Source organism: Narcine bancroftii, chromosome 1, assembly GCF_036971445.1.
Source record: "Narcine bancroftii isolate sNarBan1 chromosome 1, sNarBan1.hap1, whole genome shotgun sequence".
NCBI lineage: Eukaryota > Metazoa > Chordata > Chondrichthyes > Torpediniformes > Narcinidae > Narcine > Narcine bancroftii.
In genome coordinates, this window is record NC_091469.1 from 290686187 (window position 1) to 290704937 (window position 18751).

The 18751-nt window shown below is 49.7% G+C and overlaps 1 protein-coding gene across 9 annotated transcripts in view; it reads right to left on the bottom strand.

Annotated features, from left to right (window-relative positions):
• LOC138745937 (F-actin-monooxygenase MICAL2-like) overlaps positions 1-18751 on the bottom strand; it is a 156923-nt gene that overhangs the window by 60142 nt on the left and 78030 nt on the right. For 2 of the 9 annotated variants that reach the window (XM_069903496.1, XM_069903528.1), the window contains 5 exons: positions 11780-11872; positions 8476-8583; positions 6168-6354; positions 4703-4797; positions 3401-3494 (listed from right to left, as the gene is read on the bottom strand). In XM_069903496.1, the coding sequence (XP_069759597.1) occupies positions 3401-3494; positions 4703-4797; positions 6168-6354; positions 8476-8583; positions 11780-11872 (577 nt within the window). Of the gene's footprint in view, positions 1-859; positions 3495-4702; positions 4798-6167; positions 6355-8475; positions 8584-11779; positions 11873-13173; positions 13288-15944; positions 16056-18751 lie in introns of those variants that run through there. The other 7 variants (XM_069903490.1, XM_069903491.1, XM_069903517.1 and 4 more) reach the window with 7 other exon arrangements.

Consider the following 18751-nt stretch of genomic DNA (forward strand, 5'->3'; position numbering starts at 1 on the left):
CCTAACTAACTGCAGAGCACCTATGCCATAGGTGCTCCGTGGTTAGTAAGGGTATGTGAGTGGGGGGGGGGGAGGGGGTGGAGGAAAGGGTTGAGAACCACTGCTCTCTGCAGATGTGGCACTACTGCCGGCAAGGCAAGCATCCGGTGCCCTTTCCAGGCTGCCCTAAAGAAGGTGGGAGGGCAGACTGCCTTCTTGAATTGCCAGAGTCCAGGTGAAGAGGCTCTCACAGAGCCGGTGGGAGAGTCAAAGGGTGACATAGGGGACCCTTTTTGAATTACTTTCAAAATCATGATTTTCTTTTTATAATAAAATATTACCTTAATATAAACTGTTTGATTAAGGATGTGGATACCGTGGTTGAAATTTTGAGTATTCTGTACTTTTCTATTTTTTTTTACTTTTAATATGTTTTTTTACATACTCTGTATTTTTTTAAAAATGCGAATCTCAGTTTCAATTTCAAAATAAAAATATTGAAAAAATGGGTGACGAAGGCAGTCCGGCGACACCGTCCTGTATCGGATGGAGGGGAACCTGCAAGTGGTGGGGCTCCCCCTGCGTTTGCTGCCTTTGCGAGAGGTTGCAGATTTGGGAGATGCTGGGCAAGTAATGGGGAATCGCGCTGGGAATGCATCCTGGGGCCACGGGTCATAATAATTCCAGCCTCCTTCTCTGCACTTTTGGAGACGTCATTTACCGTTTGAACAGCAACCAAATCACAACTGAACCTCAGTCAAAGTTCCCCAAATAATGCTCCCCTCCTCATCATCCCACAAGGATCGATTCAAAACTCACTCGCGGCTTTTGAGGGGAATTTGCAGAAAAACACCCTTAGAAAAGAAAGAGAAAGAACCAGTACTTTACAAAGCGTCTATTTTAATTTAAAATTTGCTTACAGATTTGGGATATTCATAAATAATGACATTCCATCAAGTCCACTGATTGTGAGATTGAAAAAAAATACACATTTCTGGAAAAAAAAGGCTTCAGAAACATTTCCTTAATTATATTCTGTAATGAAATAGGAACCCTTCTGTTAAATCTTTTTTCAGATGGGTTGGGATTAAAATATCCTTTGATTCTCATCCTTTAAAGATATGTGGACTCTGTAATAGAAGATAGAAAGTAGTGGGAGGAGGTTTGATTTATAAATCACAGAGTGCACTTGCAGTTCATGCATTACTGGGTCTGACTGTTCATTAATGCACTAGCAGGTGATGCAAGCCTTTTCATTCTGTTAGTACACAGTCCTTGCTAAATCCACTAAAACAACAGGGATTTTCTCCCTGTGAAGATCGAGTTCACTCAAGAGGAATGAACTCTCTTTGTTAAATTTGGGGAGGGGTGGGTGGGGTATCCCACTGAGAGGTGGCTGACATCTGAAACCCCCTCGTTCAGTGTGCACGGGGGGGGGGGGTGGGGGTGGGCTCAAATGAGTGAGGAATCTCACATGGACCTTAATGGTTGGTCGTCACCCAGGGGAGATTTCAGCCCCTGTCTATCTGTGATCAATTTAAAGAGGTGCCCAGAATCCAGAAACATTTTTACATTTTTTTTTAACAAATTCAGATAATCAAACTTAATTTATATTTTTAGCACCCGGATTTAAAAGCAGAATTCCTTGTTTTAGTGAATTGAAGGATCAAGAAATTAAATCACAGAAAATCCATCTTGTTAATATTTGTTTTATAGTTCATTCGAGAAGTCCAGATTTCTCTGAGGTTTCCAAAGAAATTAAAATATCAGAATATTGGAAAAGGTGGATTTGAGTCAGTTAGCAGAGCCGTGATTGGCTCATTCACCGTATTATATACATTACTGGAAACTTGTCGTTTTGAAAGCTACACTTCTCATCTCACCTCTCAGATCTCCATGATTCTGAGGGTCAAATGTATTTGCTATTTTTGTAGATTAAGGCCACAATCGGTCTGGCACATGTTAGCGTGCAGAGGTCAGAGACAGGACACGTTGTCCGAGGCACTCGAGGCAGCTCCTAGCAGCAGTAGCGAGAAGGGACAAGATTGCAAGCAAGTGGGTGAAGGCAGAGAAGGAGAGGGGGTAAAAGTCTAAACTCATCAAAACGTCACAGAAAAGACAAGGCACTGATAATGTGACGTGGTCGACAAGTTGATCCACTCTGGGTCCTGCCAGAGGACTCCAATGTCCCCTCTGTCTCCCCACGCCAAACAGCAGCAGAGGTAACGTGTCTATCCCAGCCACGCACTGTAGTCGGATTCGCATTCTTGTCTGCTTGTTGGCTTTCGCACAAAACTCCGCCGCAAATTAAATACTGATCAGGCTTCCTGTCTGCCAACCTTGTAAACAAGTTGCGGTAACATGTTTAAAATAATTACAAGGGGACAATTGATTTTAAAAAAATACAAAGGCACCCCTGGCATCTGGTTCAGGGGCCATCAGAACATTCACTTCAAACAAAGCGACAAGTAAATTTTAAAATCATTCACAACTAGACAGCTGTTCAACATTGTTGCACGACTGCCTGGTCACGAGGAAGACTGATCTCCCCCTGTAAACAGAATTCATTTTTCGGGACACTGGCGAGGGGTGCCAGTGCGCATCTGAATACTCAGTGGCATCCGATGAGCAGTGTTTCTACGCACCAGTCTGCTGCTTCAATTAACTCCAACATCTGCATCTGGCTACGCTGCACTTTACCCTGTTATAATTGGCAATAATTGCTCGACAAAGGCAGCTGGTGTTTCTATCGGTTCAAGCTTGTAAACAACAAGGACGCTTGGATTCAGCACAGTTTTTGAATCCACACCACAGTTTTTGAATCCACACCTCATTCACAAGAAAACGTCCCGCTTTTTACTGAAAATGACCCAGGTATAAAAATGTAAACAGTTTAAAGCAGAAAAATATAACATTAAATTTGTAAAAACAGATTTTTGTTTTTGGTTACATTGTTGGCACAAATATCACTGCCCTGGTGGCAAACTCCAACACTTCAGTGTACCTGATTTCAATTGTCCAAACCTGTCAATGGTTATTTGTTTGAAATTACAAATAAATAGCTTTAGTTTGAGTGCATTTGGCCACTGTGCGACCTGCTCAGCCTGTCCACTAATCTGGGCCCCTCAGTGCATCTTGTACGCCAGGGCTCTGTGGACTCGTTCCACCGGCTCAGCAGGGGAAGAGGCTTCCTCCTGCCAGATGTTCAGGAGGACCTCAAGTTGCACGCACAGCAGAGGCAGACACAGACTCAGCAACTCATACAGGTAGCCATAGCGGCGGGCGTTGTTCCACACGTGGCTGCTGGCGGCATGCACCACACCATGCACCCAGTCAGACAGGCGCCGGGGGATACCAATCACCAATCCCAGGGCCCGCAGAGGCCACCTGAGGATTCTCCGGGGCAGTGCGGTCACGGTACCTGGGGGCACATCAGCGGTGGAGCTGACAGTGCAGGCACTTGCCATGTCTGTCCCGGGCTCACTGTCCATCTCCCTCAAAGGCACGGCCTCACCCTGAAAGGGAAAGGAAAGCGGCTGAAATACACGGTCCAAGTATCCCTGTGTAATGCTATGCTGGTGTGACAATGGCACACTGTGTTGGGGTGAGACAGAACACATATACCGTGAATGGTAGGGCCCTGGTGAACATTGTAGAACAGCGAGACAGGAGGGTATGGTGACCAGCACGGTGAATGGTAGGCATGTTGTAGAAACAGTGAGACCTCGGGGTACGAGGACCAACACAGTGAACAGTGGGGAGTGTTATAGAACAGAGAGATCCCAGAATACAGTGATCAACATGGTGAACGGTGGGGAGTGTTGTAGGACAGAGATCTCAGGATATGGCGATCAACACGGTAATGGTAGGCCTGCTCTAGAACGGAAAGACCTCAGGATATGGGGACAACATGGTGAACGGTGGGGAGTGTTGTAGAACAGAGATCTCAGGATATGGCGATCAACACGGTAATGGTAGGCCTGCTCTAGAACGGAAAGACCTCAGGATATGGGGACAATATGGTGAACGGTGGGGCGTGTTTAGAACAGAAAGACCTCAGGGTATGGTGACTAACACGGTAATGGTAGGCCTGCTCTGGAACAGAGAGACATCAGGATATGGGAACAACACAGTGAATGGTGGGGAGTGTTCTAGAACAGAGAGTCCTCGGGGTATGGCGACTGGTACGGTAAACGGTGGGGAATAGAAAAAACTCAGGATAGAGGACCAACACAGTGAACAATGGAGGGTTGTTGTTGAACCAAGAGACCTCTGTATACAAGGACACACACTAAATGGTGGGGAGTGTTTTAGTACAGAGAGACCTCAGCATATGGGGACTGACATGGTGAATGGTGGGGGAGGGGGTTTGTTGTAGAACAGAGAGAGATTCAGGGTACAAGGACACTGTCAGTGAAAGGTGGGTAGAATTGCAGAACAAAGAGACCTCAGGGTACAGGAATCAACATGGTAAACGGTGGGGAGTGTTGCAGAACAGAGAGACCTCGGGATACAGGAACCGACAAAATGAGGCAGCTCCTGGCAGCAGTAGTGTTGTAGAACAGAGACAGGTCTATGACGGAGATTCTCAGGTGCATAGGGTTGTGAAGATGATGTTTGGCACATTTGGTCAAATGCTGTGTTCCTGTTCAAAATGTGGGGAGGCGTTACTCTGATTGAGGATCAGTGTTACAATGGCCAGCAGTGGGAGGACCCTTCCTACCTCTTTGTGTGTCAGCGTTGAGGGGAGATTCCGGCGTTTCCTAGCTTTGTTGATCCCTTTACTGCCGCTGAAGTGAGGTTTGCAGTAAAACTTTCCTGAGGGAAGAAGGAGTCCGATAATGAAAAGAGCTACAAAACAAACTCAACAAATGGAGGTCAGGCGGAATAAGTGGGGAGCGGGAGAGAGTCAGCTCACATTTCAGGTCCACGTGCTGGCATCAGAACGGGCATGGAACTAATTGCTGAATCGCTGCTGCATTCGGGAGGGAATGGAGTCTGTTCTTCTGGACGGGAGGAGATCCACGATACTTTGTGATTCACGGGAACTTGGGAGGTTCTAGCAAACACTGAGCTGCGGGAGGGACTCAGCAGGTCGGGCGATATCAAACCCCATCTCCCTGTCCCCCCCGGTTGGGCAGTATCAAACCCCATCCCCCTGTTTCCCCCCAGTCGGGCAGTATCAAACCCCATCCCCTTATTCCCCCCAGTCAGGCAGTATCAAACCCCATCCCCCGGTCAGGCAGTATCAAACCTCATCCCCCTGTTCCCCCCCAGTCGGGCAGTATCAAACCCCATCCCCTTGTTCATCCCTGGTCTGGCAGTATCAAACTCCATCCCCTTATTTCCCCCCCCACCCCCACAGTTGGGCAGTATCAAACCCCATCCCCCTGTTCCCCGCAGTTGGGCAGTATCAAACTCCATCCCCCTGTCCCCCTCAGTCGGGCAGTATCAAACTTCATCCCCCGTTCCCTCCCAGTTGGGCAGTATCAAACCCCATCCCCTTATTCAGCCCAGTCGGGCAGTATAAAACCCCACCCCCCTGTCCCCCGCAGTTGGGCAGTATCAAACCCCATTCCCCTGTTTCCCCCCAGTCGGGCAGTATCAAACCCCATCCCCCGGTCAGGCAGTATAAAACCCCATCCCCCTGTTCCCCCCATCGGGCAGTATCAAACTCCATCCCCCTGTCCCCCTCGGTCGGGCAGTATCAAACTTCATCCCCCTGTTCCCTCCCAGTTGGGCAGTATCAAACCCCATCCCCTTATTCAGCCCAGTCGGGCTGTATCAAACCCCATCCCCGTTCCCCCCATCGGGCAGTATCAAACTCCATCCCCCTGTCCCCCTCGGTCGGGCAGTATCAAACTTCATCCCCCTGTTCCCTCCCAGTTGGGCAGTATCAAACCCCACCCCCCTGTCCCCCGCAGTTGGGCAGTATAAAACCCCATTCCCCTGTTTCCCCCCAGTCGGGCAGTATCAAACCCCATCCCCCTGTTCCCCCCGGTTGGGCAGTATCAAACCCCATTCCCTTGTTCCCCCCGGTTGGGCAGTATCAAACACCATTCCCTTGTTTCCTCCCAGTCGGACAGTATCAAACCCCATCCCCTTATTCCCCCCCCCCTCAGTTTCTGCCACCCCCCCCTTTGGGTCAGAATCATTCATCGGGACGAGGCCTAGGCATTTGGGATTACCTTCCTCTACATTGAAGGCATAAACGCCCAGCCGTAGTGTGGTGGCACAGTAATCACACTTGAAGCATTCACGGTGGAAGAATTTCCCATCCGCACTCAATCGCTCCACCACGTAAACACGCTTCTTGCAGAAGAAGCAGATGTCACTGCCACCGACGTTCTGGGGGAACTCTTTCCTCAATGATCCCTGAAAGAACCAAGAAAGAAAAAAAAAAAAAAAAATCGCCCTTGTGTCACAAGCCATGGTCTCTCGCTGTACTGAGCACAGCACCTTATCCATCTGTCTTCCCCCTTCTGACCAACCCCCTCGCCCACTCCAGTCAGCTGATCCATCAGATGGTTCCTCACACCCAATAACCAGGCAGGAAGCAGCATTCACCTTGCAAGCACCAAGTTCTTTGGAGTTCACTTAACTAGTGACTGATCATGGACACTCAACAGCGACTGCACTTCCTGAGAAGACAGAAGCGGGCAAGGCTACCAGCCACCATTATGTCAACCTTCCACAGGAGCTCTATTGAGAGCGTCCTGGCCGACTACATCACGGTGTGGTACAGTTGCTGCAGAGAAATAGATTGGAGGATCACTGGAGTCGCCTCCCCCCACCCCACCCCACTCCATCAATGTGATCTCTCAGGAGCGTTGTCTGAAGAGGACACGCAAAATCAGTGAGGGCCCCTTTCACCCCGCACACAGCATCTTTCAGCTGCTCCCTTTGGGAAAGAGATCCAGGAGGATCAGAGCCAGCACCACCAGGCTGAGGAACAGCTTCTTCCCACGGGCAGTGAGAATGCTGAACGACCAAAGGGACGGCTCACACTAACTATCCAAGACCCTCATTTGTACAAAACAAGATTTATTTATTTATAGAAATTAAGTACTTGTCCTGCATATGTATTATTTGACTGTACGCATGATATGTTTGGTTGGGCATCTGCATTTGTTGCATCGAGAACCTGAGAACGCTGTTTCATCGGGTTGTACTTGTACAATCAGATGACAATAAACTTGACTTGGGTGACCAGGAACATAGGATCACAGTCGACTCCCATTGCCACAGAACAAGACAACCGCATAAATACAGGGTTGGAACACACACAGCTGGATCCAAATCACCTGAGGTTCAGCCACCAACACTTATGCAGCAGTATTCCCCCATACCGTGTGGAGCGGACTAGCCAGTGGACATCCTGGACCTGTCCACACAGACAACCGCTGTCCTCTTCTCATTATTGTGGGACCACCCCCATTCCATCAGGACCGTGACATACATACTCTCTGCCCCTACTCACCATAAACCTGTCCACAGCTGAGGGGAGGAGGGCAAAGGCTGGCAATTGTCAGGCTTTGTCCACTTCCCACTGAGAGGAGAGGTCCCCCACAGACCCTCCCACAGTGGGGAGCTCCCTCAGTACCACCCCTTCCACAGTGTGACCCATCTCCCTGTAGAGGGATTTGAACTCAACACTATGTGTTTTAGGTATACAGATGACTCTCTGAAATGAACTAACACCATTAAATAATATTTTTAGATGGATACCAGTGTTCATAATGTCACTACAGTTCCATCTACTTAATGGAATAAGTAAAACAGAGAGTGTAGAAGAATGAGAGGAGACTTAATAGAGGTCTACAAGATTATGAGAGGCATAGATAGGGTGGACAGTCAGCACCTTTTTCCCAGACAAGAACGTAAACACCAGAGGACGTCTGTACAAAGTGAAAGGAGGGAAGTTTAGGGGAGACGTCAGGGATAAGAATTTTTATACAGAGAGTTTTGGGTGCTTGGAATGCCTTGCCCGAGATGGTCATGGAGGCTGAAACATTATGGTCATTTAAGAGACTCTTAGACACATGGTTACAGGGGTAGGGTGGGTTTAGTATATTTTTTTGGTAGGTCTGCACAACATCAAGGGCTGAAGGGCCTGTACTGTTCTGTAATGTTCTATATTCTACACAGGCCCTTCGGTCTCCAGTGAACTATGCCAAGAATTTCCCATTGGCACAACCCTCCATATTTCTTAGTTCCACACACCCATCTAATACTCTCTTAAAAGATCCCATAGTAAATATTAAAACAACCTGACGTGCATGAAGGTGAATTTGGTAACAGTGACATATTGATGAAGAAATAACTGTAATTTTGGCACTACTTCTCAACACAATCATATTGGACTTTCAATGCCTTTGTCATGATCTGTTGTAGCACAGTGACAGTCAGTACTGCTGAATGGCCTGGCAACAAACCGGCATATCCACTGAGATGTGACGGGATCCCTGTGGCTAACCACAACGGGTTAGTGCTTACCTGCTTGGGACAGGTTACCGCAGCCTTCGGTCTGTGATCTGTCCGATATAGAGTAACCAGAACCTCAGCCATCTCTCCAATCACTGATGATACCTTTCCCACCGTCATCTAACCACCAGGGTGGGAGAGGGTGAGCGGGAAAAGCAGAGGTGACAGGAGAGGTGGAGGGGGAGAGAGAGGACGGGAGAGAGAGAGGAGGGGAGAGAGAGAGAGAGAAAGGGGAGAAGGAATGTAAAAAAGGAATAGATAAAGAGAAAAAAGAGATGGAGAGATCAGTGAGAGAAACACAAGTATTCTGGAACTAAAGGTGAGAGGAGCGGTGGGAGAGGGGGGGGGGGGGGAGTGGTCAGACAGAAGCACAGTGTGTGTCAATTCATTCACAGTGGGGCCGGGATGCAGACATGCAGACAGTGGGAGCTGCCAGTGTAGTGATGCGTGGAATCGGGTAGGTGAGAGGGATATACACTGAGGGCATCCCACCAGCCTCGCTCCTCCGCAACGAAGGTCTCTGCTGACAGTGAGCTGTGAATGGGACCCCCACTCGCTCTGACAGTGGCAGCTTTCTGTCTTCGTGGAGAAACATTGGGTACTCGCTGCCATCGTCTCAGCCACCTCTCCTGCTGGCCCCTGTTCCAGGGCTTGGTTCCCAAGGGACCCTGAGGCTAACATGCTTTCCTGTTGCTGGCTGATGGGGTCCACTTGGAGCATTCTCCCCACATGTGCTGCCTGGCCTGCTGAGTGTAGCCAGCATTCCCTTTGATTTCAGATACCCAACCACACCAGTGTGGCTTCCCCCAGATGCAGAACACTGTTCCTCTCTCGCTCTAACCTTTCTGTTCAGTTATTAACCAAGTCGCCTGGACAATCTCACTCTCCCTCACACTGACCTTCTCAAATGTCCTCGTTCTGACAACAGGTTCTATCTCCACACTTGCTGCCTGACTTGCTGAGTGTTTCCAAGGTTTACTTGACCTCGTCCCTCATTATCTGTGGCTTTTGTTGCCTCGCTTGGAAGGTGATATTGGAAGAGCTGCACAGTGGGAGGCCCTCCATGGACCTTCCCTGTGATCAGGGTGGGCTTGTGGGTGCAGAGTCAAGTCCCACTCCCTCAGTGGGAGGTGGCATCACACTCCTGCTCCAGCCTCCAGGGTCTGTCAGTGGGAGTATCTGCGGAAATGGGTGGACTTGTATCTATCTGTGGGTGGGTGGTGTGTGCATACATGTGTGTGGGGAGTGTAATACGTGTATGTACTCGAGCATGTGTGCGCTTATGCGTGTGCAGATGTGATTACACGTTGTGAGGGAAGGGGAAGGAGTGTGGCGTTGGTGATGGGTAGACTAGACATGTGGAATCCTGTAGGAAGACATTGGGTTAAGGTGACTCGAACCCAAACCCATTTTATTATCCCCACAGGTCCAGCAACTCTCCTGGATTCTACCTCCCTGCGACACACACACACAGGGTGGGGGGCCAGACAGCGGCCAGAGGTCGGGATCGGACCGGAGTCTCTGGGGTCTCCGTACAGAATGGGAAATGTGCTCCCACTTCACCAATTCCTGACGGGCGGAGAGCACATCATTCACTCCTGCTCCCGCCAACACATCGAGCAGGACCAGGAGATCAACCTGTCAGTGACAGGGGTGGCTGCTGTAGGGCAGGGACAGGGAGAAGAGGAGCCTGATCTGGCAGTCTGGCCCCAGCAGAATTCAGCTCCATTCTCATTTCACTGCCCAGAAGATGCCACTGTGAAGTGAGTGGAGAGATCGGAGAAACTGCATGCTCTCCTGAGAGCAGGAATGAATGGGAGTTTGAACACCATCTCTGAGCTCTGGATGAATTCATTGTCAGACCATTCCCACTAAATACAACTGGCTTATCAGTGGAAGAGGGGACGAGAGCATTTAAGAGTGTTATCGCACAGAAACAGGCCCTTCAGCCCACATCTCCCTCTAAACCTTTCCTATCCTCATAGCGGCCCACGTTCTTTTTCACTGCAGTAACTGCCCCCGCCTCCACCACTTCCCCCCCAGCAGCTCGTTCCACACACCTACCCCCCTCTGGGAGAAGAATACGCCTCTTTAAATCTTTCCCCTCTCTCCTTGAATCCCTCTAGTTTTAAACACACATCTTCACTTAACAGTTCTCCAAGATGTAGATGAACCCCAGTTATTATGTGCAATTCCGGTCATTCAGCTGTGGGAAGGACGTCATTCAGCCAGAACGGGTGCAGATTCACGAGGACATTACTGGGATTGGAGGTGTTCGGTTACAAGGAGAGGCTGAATAGGCTGGGACTCTTCTCCCAGGAAACTAGGAGATATTTTATAAAGGTTTACATCATTATGAGGGCCAGAAACAAGATAAATAATCCTGGGGAGGGGAATCTAAAATAGAGGGTGCAGTTAACTTGGGGAAGAGATGTAAAAGGGAAACTTTTTCCCATACAGAGGGTGTTGGGTATGTGGAATGAGCTGCCAGAGGAAGTGGTAGTGGCAGGGATAATGACAATACAAAGATATTTGGAAAGGTCCATGGATCGGAATGGTTTGGCGGGATATAGGCCAAATGCAGGGTTCAGAGAAGGTTCACAGGGATGATTCTGAAAATGAAAGAGTTATCATATGAGGAGTGTTGGACGCTTCTTGGCTTGTTTCTCATTGGAATTTAGAATTACGGGGTGGGGGGGATTCTCATTGAAACATTTCGAATGTTGAAAGGCGTGGAACAGAGTAGATATGGAAAGGTTGGTTCCCGCGGTGGGAGAGTCTAGGACAAGAGGGCACAACTTCAGGATTGAAGGGCGTCCGCTTGGAACAGAGGTGTGGAGGAATTTCTTCAGCCAGAGGGTAGCGAATCTGTGGAATTTGTTGCCACAAGCGGTTGTGGAAGCCAGATCATTGGTATATTTAAGGCAGAGATTAGCCAGGGAATCAAAGGTTATGTGGAGAAGGTCGGGCAGTGGGGCTGTGGGAAAGTGGATCAGCTCATGATTAAAGGGTGGGACATACTCGATGGGTTGAATAGCCTATTTCTGCTCCTATGTTTTATGGTCTTAAATGGGATGAGCTCAGGCAGGCAAGGAAAAGGGTCAGTTTCCATGCTATATCCTTCCAGATTCCCCTCTGTTGAGCTGGCTGACAGCAAGGGCCTTGGATTGGGGATGTGCAGTGGAAGTCAGGTCACCAGGAAGGAGAGACAAAGGCAGCAAGAACAACTGAAGAGCCTGTCGCAGGTTCAATGGAACAGAGCGTCAGCCCCAAGCTTTGCCTGCAGTGGGCATGGAATGTCAGAGCTCTCACTCACCTCGGCCCGACCCTTGTCCTGAACACGCGATTCTTCTTTTCCACTGAGAAACATCCTTTCCAAATTTAGGGCAGCCTCCCTGATGTCCCGGATCTGGGGCCACAGGTTACCCGGACAAAGTCAGAATAGGGTGAGGAGAGCAAGAGAAGAGAGAAAGCAGAAGATGGAAATGAGAGAGGAAGTGTGAACCAGTCTGACCTTCCAGTTCATCAAAACAGGGAAGGATCCGTTCTCACCACTTCATCACAGGGAAATATAAGGCCCTTGCAATTTATCCGGGATTGGAACATTAAAGGCACCTTCATGGTTGTTAGCCACAGCCCCAGTCTGTGTACATACAAACCCCTGCAATAGGGCAAGGCACTATTTCTGCATGTGCAACTCTCCACACGCGGAGGTAACTGCAGAACACAACAGTGGGAGGTCGGGGAAGGAAGACCTGGGAAAAACCAGCGGACATGGGCTAAATGGCCTCTGACCGTGAGCTTACACAATGCCCTGGGCTATGGTTCAGTGGGGACCTCACACATACACACCAGCGCAAGCTGGCCAAGATCCAAGGTAACCCCACTGAGGGAGGGGCAGTGAGGGAACTCTGTGCTCTGGGAGAGGCAGTGAGGGAGCACACCCACCCAGTGGAAAGTGGATAAGGTATTAAACTGCCAGCTTTTGCTCCCTTGGCTATGGACACGTGGGGAGTGGGGGCAGGAAGGAGCTGGTAATGAGAGAGGGCGAAGGATAGAGGTGGAAAAGAGGGGGGAAGAGAGAAGGATGGCAAAGGAGAGAGAGAGGTGGAAGGAGATGGTAAAAGAGCAGGAAGGATGAGGAAGGTGTGTGAGAGAGAGAAAGAGAGAAAAAGGAGGGATAGGAGAGGGAACGAGATGGTAAAGGAGGGGGAAGGAGGAGGAAAGTGTGAGAGAGAGAGAGAGGAACAGACAGACAGAAAAGGAGAGAGAGAGATGGGTGGAGAGAGGGAAAGAGGGGGAGAGGGAAAGGGGGAAGGTAGGAGAGGAGTTGGAAAGTGGAGGAGGGGAGAGTGGGTGGTAGAGGGAAGGTGGAAGGGGAGAGAGGGGGGGCAGCCTCCTGTTGATGGACCGCTGCACACACAATGAACATCCCTAAGCCCAAGCTCCCACCATTGGAGGAAGATACCTCAGTCCCTCAGCACTGCCTCAGTGCATACTCTGCACACAGATCCTTCATTGCTGCCTGAAAGGGATGTGTCAGGGTGCTACAGAAGGTGCTACAAAAAGATTGAAGCCACAGTTGGCCAGGTCACCGACACGGGGAGTTACCGTGACACATGGTCACTGTGGCGTACATGCAGAGGTTTCTGGAGGTAGCTCTACCAAGGGCGGGCAAGGCTCAGTGAGCTGACTACAGCCAGTCAGTACCTGTGTCAGAGGACTGGGTGAGAGAGGCACAGCTGGAGTCATGGAGGAAGCAGACTCATGGAGGGATGACGCGCTGGAGACACAATGAGGTGGGGTGGAGTGTGGCGAAGCCGACTGTTAGCACCAGCCGAGACACCAGATGAAATGAGAATGGAGTGACCGAGAAAACAAGAGCAGAAATGATCAAAAGCTTCGTTAGAGGAATGACATGCAAAGCAAGTCATGGTTAGTGACGTGGGCAACCACGGAAGCTGGATCCTGGAGCGAGAAATCGGCTGTACTGCAAGGTCGAGCAGCCTCTGTGGGAAATGGAGAGTCGACGTTGCAGGAAGAGGCCCAACTTACCATGCCAGCCAAGGCACCTACCTGACTGACCCCAGCCTCATTTGCCTGAGTGCGGCCCATACCTCTTTCAGGGTGAGACGAGAGTTTGGGTACAAAATTAGCCAGCCCTAAATTAAAAATGATTTAAATTGATGGAAAGATTTACCGATAACATTAATAGGTAGAGTTAATTGCATCAAAATGAATATTTTCCTTAGATTACAATATTTCTTTCAGTCTATTCCTTGTTAAGATTTGAATTTTATAGTTAGGAAGTTTTTATGGGAAGATAAAATGGTAAGAGTATCTTTACAAAAATTAACGTGGAAATATGAACTGGGAGGTGTACAACCAAATTTTCAAAATTATTATAATGCAGCACAATTAAAGTTTATTAACAGAACTTTTAATTTGGAAAGTCGATTGATTTGGGCAGATATTGAATTAAATCAAATTAATGAGAATAAGAGATCAATTTATATATAAATGGAATATGAAATTGTTGCACAAGAATAGTTCACCGATTTTGATATCTTTGATGGAAATATGGAATAGGATAAATGAAGAAACAGGTACATATAGTAAAAATTAGCCGGCCCGGAGGACAGAGGGAGGACAGTGTTCGTCAGGCTGGAGGCCCATATGGGGCCGTTGGGGTTAGGCAGGGATCGGTGGTGGGATCACAGTTGTGTGTAAATAACTTGGTTAGGAAGTTTGCCGGTGGTATAAAGATTTGTGGAGTTGTGGACAATAGAGGGTTATCTAAGAATCCAAGAAGATATAGATATGGGCAGAGAAATGGCAGATGGAGTTTAATCTGGATAAGTGGGAGGTGATGCACCTTGGGACGTATGTAAGGGGAATGTGTATAGTTAATGGCAGGGTTTGCTGTGCAGAAGGATCTGGGGCTTTGGATCCACCATAAGGTGGCAGATCCATGGAATGCTTTGTTTCATTGGGTAGGGCACTGAGTATAAAAGGTCACGTTGCGGCAATTATAAAACTTTGGCCAGGCCATGTGGAATACTGTGTGCAATTCTGCTTGCCCCATCACAGGAAGGATGTGGAGGCCTTAAAAAGGGGGCAGAGGAAGTTTACCAGGATACTGTCTGGTTTAGTTAGAGATTATAGGGAAAGATTGGACAAACTGGGGTTGTTTTCTCTGGAGCATTGGAGGCTGCAGGGAGACGAATAAAACCATGAGAGACAGTAATAGGGTGGACAGTCCAAATCTTTTATCCCCAGAGTGAATGTGTCACAGACTAGAGGCCACATGTTTAAAGTGAGAGGGAGGAAGTTTCAGGGAGATGTGAGGGGCCATTATTTAGTGGTGAGTGCCTGGAATGGGCTGCCAGGCAGTGGTGGAAGCAGGTACAATCGTGGTGTTTAAGGGGCTCCCAGATCAACCCATGGATATGAATGGGGATGGAGGGATCTCTGTCGGGTGCAAGCAGCAGACTTTTAGTTTGATTTGTGTGTAAACTTTTCCATCCATCTACCTGCCTTTTAAACACTGTGAGGGACTGGGACCTCCTCCTGAAATGCCTCCTACCTCCACAGATGCTGCTCAACCTGCAGTGCATTCCTCCAGCAGTGGTGTTTCACAGGGTTAGTACCTCCAGTGGGAACTGTCACACCAGCGAGACTGGGTTCTGGTCAGTGCATGGATTCTATGAGCTTGGTAAAATGTAGCGCCACAGAATCGGGGGGGGGGGGATGAGTGAGGGGCCGATCGAAGGAAAGCTCAAGCCTTAACCCTGGTGATCCAAGCTACTGGTGGAGGCTGAGGTCACCAGACACCAGGATAGACTGCGACTGGTCCGGGGTGGGGGTCCTGGTGGTCTCCTCACAAACCCAGCGGGCTCAGGAAGGGTCCCCAGCCCCCATTTCTGGGACCAGAAATGAGGATTCCCACCTGGAGCTTCACACCAGCAAACTGAAATCCCGGATCCCAGGTATTATTGATGGCAGAGGGGAGAGAAAACCAGGGGGTGGGGCACAGGGTTAATCCCCAGCGTGCGAGGCCGAGGATTCCATATATAACTCCCACTGCCTTGGAAAAGCAGCCAACATATTTTCACTCCCCACCCCCATAATGCCATGTCAGGAAGATTTGCAAGATCACATACCCCCAGATTCAAGGACAGTTTCTTTCCCACTGTTATCAGTCTCCTGAATGAACGTTACAAGATTCAAATTATGTTATTTTCCATCTGTCCCAACTGATATCTGTGTAACTTTGCACTGTCTCACCTGGTGTGCTATGTATGAGATGTCAAGTTGAACTGCGAGCAAAACAAACTCTATCACTCCATCGCAATATGTGTGACAATAAGCTTGAACTTGGAGCCTGAGATGTTGGTGCCTTGGTATCTGATGGCCCACTCAGGGAGTCTACCCCAGTCAGCGCAAGCATTCAGAAGCAGAGTGAAGCACAAAGTACACACCTGTTGTCGGAGGGTCCTGCCCCCAAAGAGTGCAGTCAGGTGCACGCCCCTCTCCTTAATGCTCTTCCTGCTAAATGGAATGTCACCTTGTGCGAGAGACAGAGCCTTCCTCTGTGGGAAGGCAAGAGAGGAGAGCAAGACAGAGAGAAGAAAGATCATGAGGTAGGTGCAGGAGAGAGTGGGTTAGCAGGAGGGAGGCAGCAGCATGGAGGGCAGTTCCGGGTTCACCGCTGGCAGCACAGGCCTGACAGCATTGCATGGTTTTAGTGCAACAACTATGCTGGGATCTGGGAGAGCCCTTGCCCGTCATTCCTCACACCATCCCGGTAGTCACCCACCTTGTTTTACGACTCAGAGCCCATGTCCCATAGACCCACCTCCAGATTCGCCCCCCTCCCCCAACCGAGGAGAGTGTTCCTCATCCCTCTCCCCAGGGAGAACCCCTGACCACCAGTCTAAGACTCTCCACCCCACCCCATTTCCATCCCCCACCCAAAATAAAATACTCATTTAACTGTAAACTGGAAGGCTTTGATGATCTGGAAGACCATCAGGAATCTCCTCTCAGCCCTCCCAGTTGCCCCAGTAACACAGCCCACCCTCATCCATTCCACCCTGTTACGGCCACATGCAGGAAAAGCAGCATTCCCTGGAATTTGCAGCATTCCATAGCCTCATCCCACTGCACTGCATCTCCCCCAGGGATGCCACCACCCACAGGTTCCCCTCCAAGCCTTTCCTCTCCTGACTGGAAACAGTCTCTCTTCAACATGGGGATCGACATCCTAGAAGCCCGTCCCAACCTACATATGCGAGGCCCCTCATCTGGAGGCTCAGCCCCCACCCTCTGGGGTAATGAGGGATGGGCTTTGCCACTGATACAGCACAAGCTAGATCAACAGCCATTGGAGTGGCTTGTGATTATTGTTATATCCAAAGTGGGTTGGTGGGGAGGTTTCACGCGCGCGCTTTCTCTGTCCAAGTCAAGAGTTTGGGGATGATTAAAAAGTCGGGAGAAAATTCAAGAGTAGAAATCCAGTGGAGAACTAAGGGAGGGCCGCTGGGTCAGAGGATGTGTTTAGGATGAGATGTCACATCTCAGTGTTGTGAAGAGCAGCAGGAAAGGATGTCTTTGATGTCGTAGTCATTCTTCTGTCTCTGGACATGTGTGCGCATGCACGATGCATTTGCAGTGTGTGTCGGTGTAAGTGTGTAGGGTAGGTGCTAAGGAAATGCAGACTTTTCTCTCTCAGTCTTTCTGCAATTTAGGCAAGGAGGCAAGGACGCACAACCTTTCATGAAACATCATCTTCACACAAGCGTGCAAAGTCACTTCACACTAGCTTAGGGATGCAACGCTACAGAGGTCACACACAACTATTCTATAGCAGCAGTTCAGAACAAAACCATGTGGCAGGGCAGCATCGCACCAGTTCACCGAACCATGCGGCAGGGCAGCATCGCACCAGTTCACCGAACAATGCGGCAGGACAGCATCACACCAGCTCACCGAACCGTGCGGTAGGGCAGCATTGCAACCGGCTCACCAAACCATGCGGCAGGGCAGCATTACAACCGACTCTCCGAACCATGCAGCAGGGCAACATCAACATCACAACTGAATCACCGAACCATGCGACAGGCCAGCATCGCAACTAAGCCACAGTGCAGTGTCACATCTCGTTAAATGGCTGTCAGACTATAGAGTGCTCTCCAGCCCTGGGCATTCCACCACCTTCCTGGGAGTCACGGACCGCACATCTGTCAACGTACGTGGACTAACTCCTGAATTGTGAGGCTAGGCAGGAGCTGGAGGGGTGTCCTTGCCACCGAGATGGTAACGGGATGTGTCTGTTGTGGAGGAGAGAACATTGGCAGAGGGCACAGATTGCAAGGGAGACAGAGGGGCAATGAGGGAAAAGCAGATTCAACAGGAACTTTTGGAAGAGAAATGCATCAATATTTGAAGGAGAAAGAGAACAATAAGGCTCCAGGGCTAATGGCAGAATGTTCTCAGTGGTCAAAGAAATGCACAGAGTTGGAGGACATGGAGATTTTTCTTCAACACTCAAGTTGTTAATTATTAGTAAAATAAATGAGCTGCACAGAGCAGGTCAGAGGGGGAGGGAAGGGGAGGAGGTTTCAGGGATGGGAACAAGGGGTCAAGAGGGAGGGCAGACAGAGAACACGAGGAGTGCAGAGAGGAAAGGGGTAGAGATAAGGGGACTGAAAGGGGGGTGGTGGAAAAGGGGGAAGGGGAAAAGGGGGAAGGGGAAAAGGGGGAAGGGGAAAAGGGGGAAGGGGAAAAGGGGGAAGGGGAAAAGGGGGAAGGGGAAAAGGGGGAAGGGGAAAAGGGGAAGGGGAAAAGGGGGAAGGGGAAAAGGGGGAAGGGGGAAGGGGGAAGGGGGAAGGGGGAAGGGGGAAGGGGAAAAGGGGGAAGGGGAAAAGGGGGAAGGGGAAAAGGGGAAGGGGAAAAGGGGAAGGGGAAAAGGGGAAGGGGAAAAGGGGAAGGGGAAAAGGGGAAGGGGAAAAGGGGAAGGGGAAAAGGGGAAGGGGAAAAGGGGAAGGGGAAAAGGGGAAGGGGAAAAGGGGAAGGGGAAAAGGGGAAGGGGAAAAGAGGAAGGGGAAAAGGGGAAGGGGAAAAGGGGAAGGGGAAAAGGGGAAGGGGAAAAGGGGAAGGGGAAAAGGGGAAGGGGAAAAGGGGAAAGGGGAAAAGGGGAAAGGGGAAAAGGGGAAAGGGGAAAGGGGAAAAGGGGAAAGGGGAAAAGGGGAAAGGGGAAAAGGGGAAAGGGGAAGGGGGAAGGGGA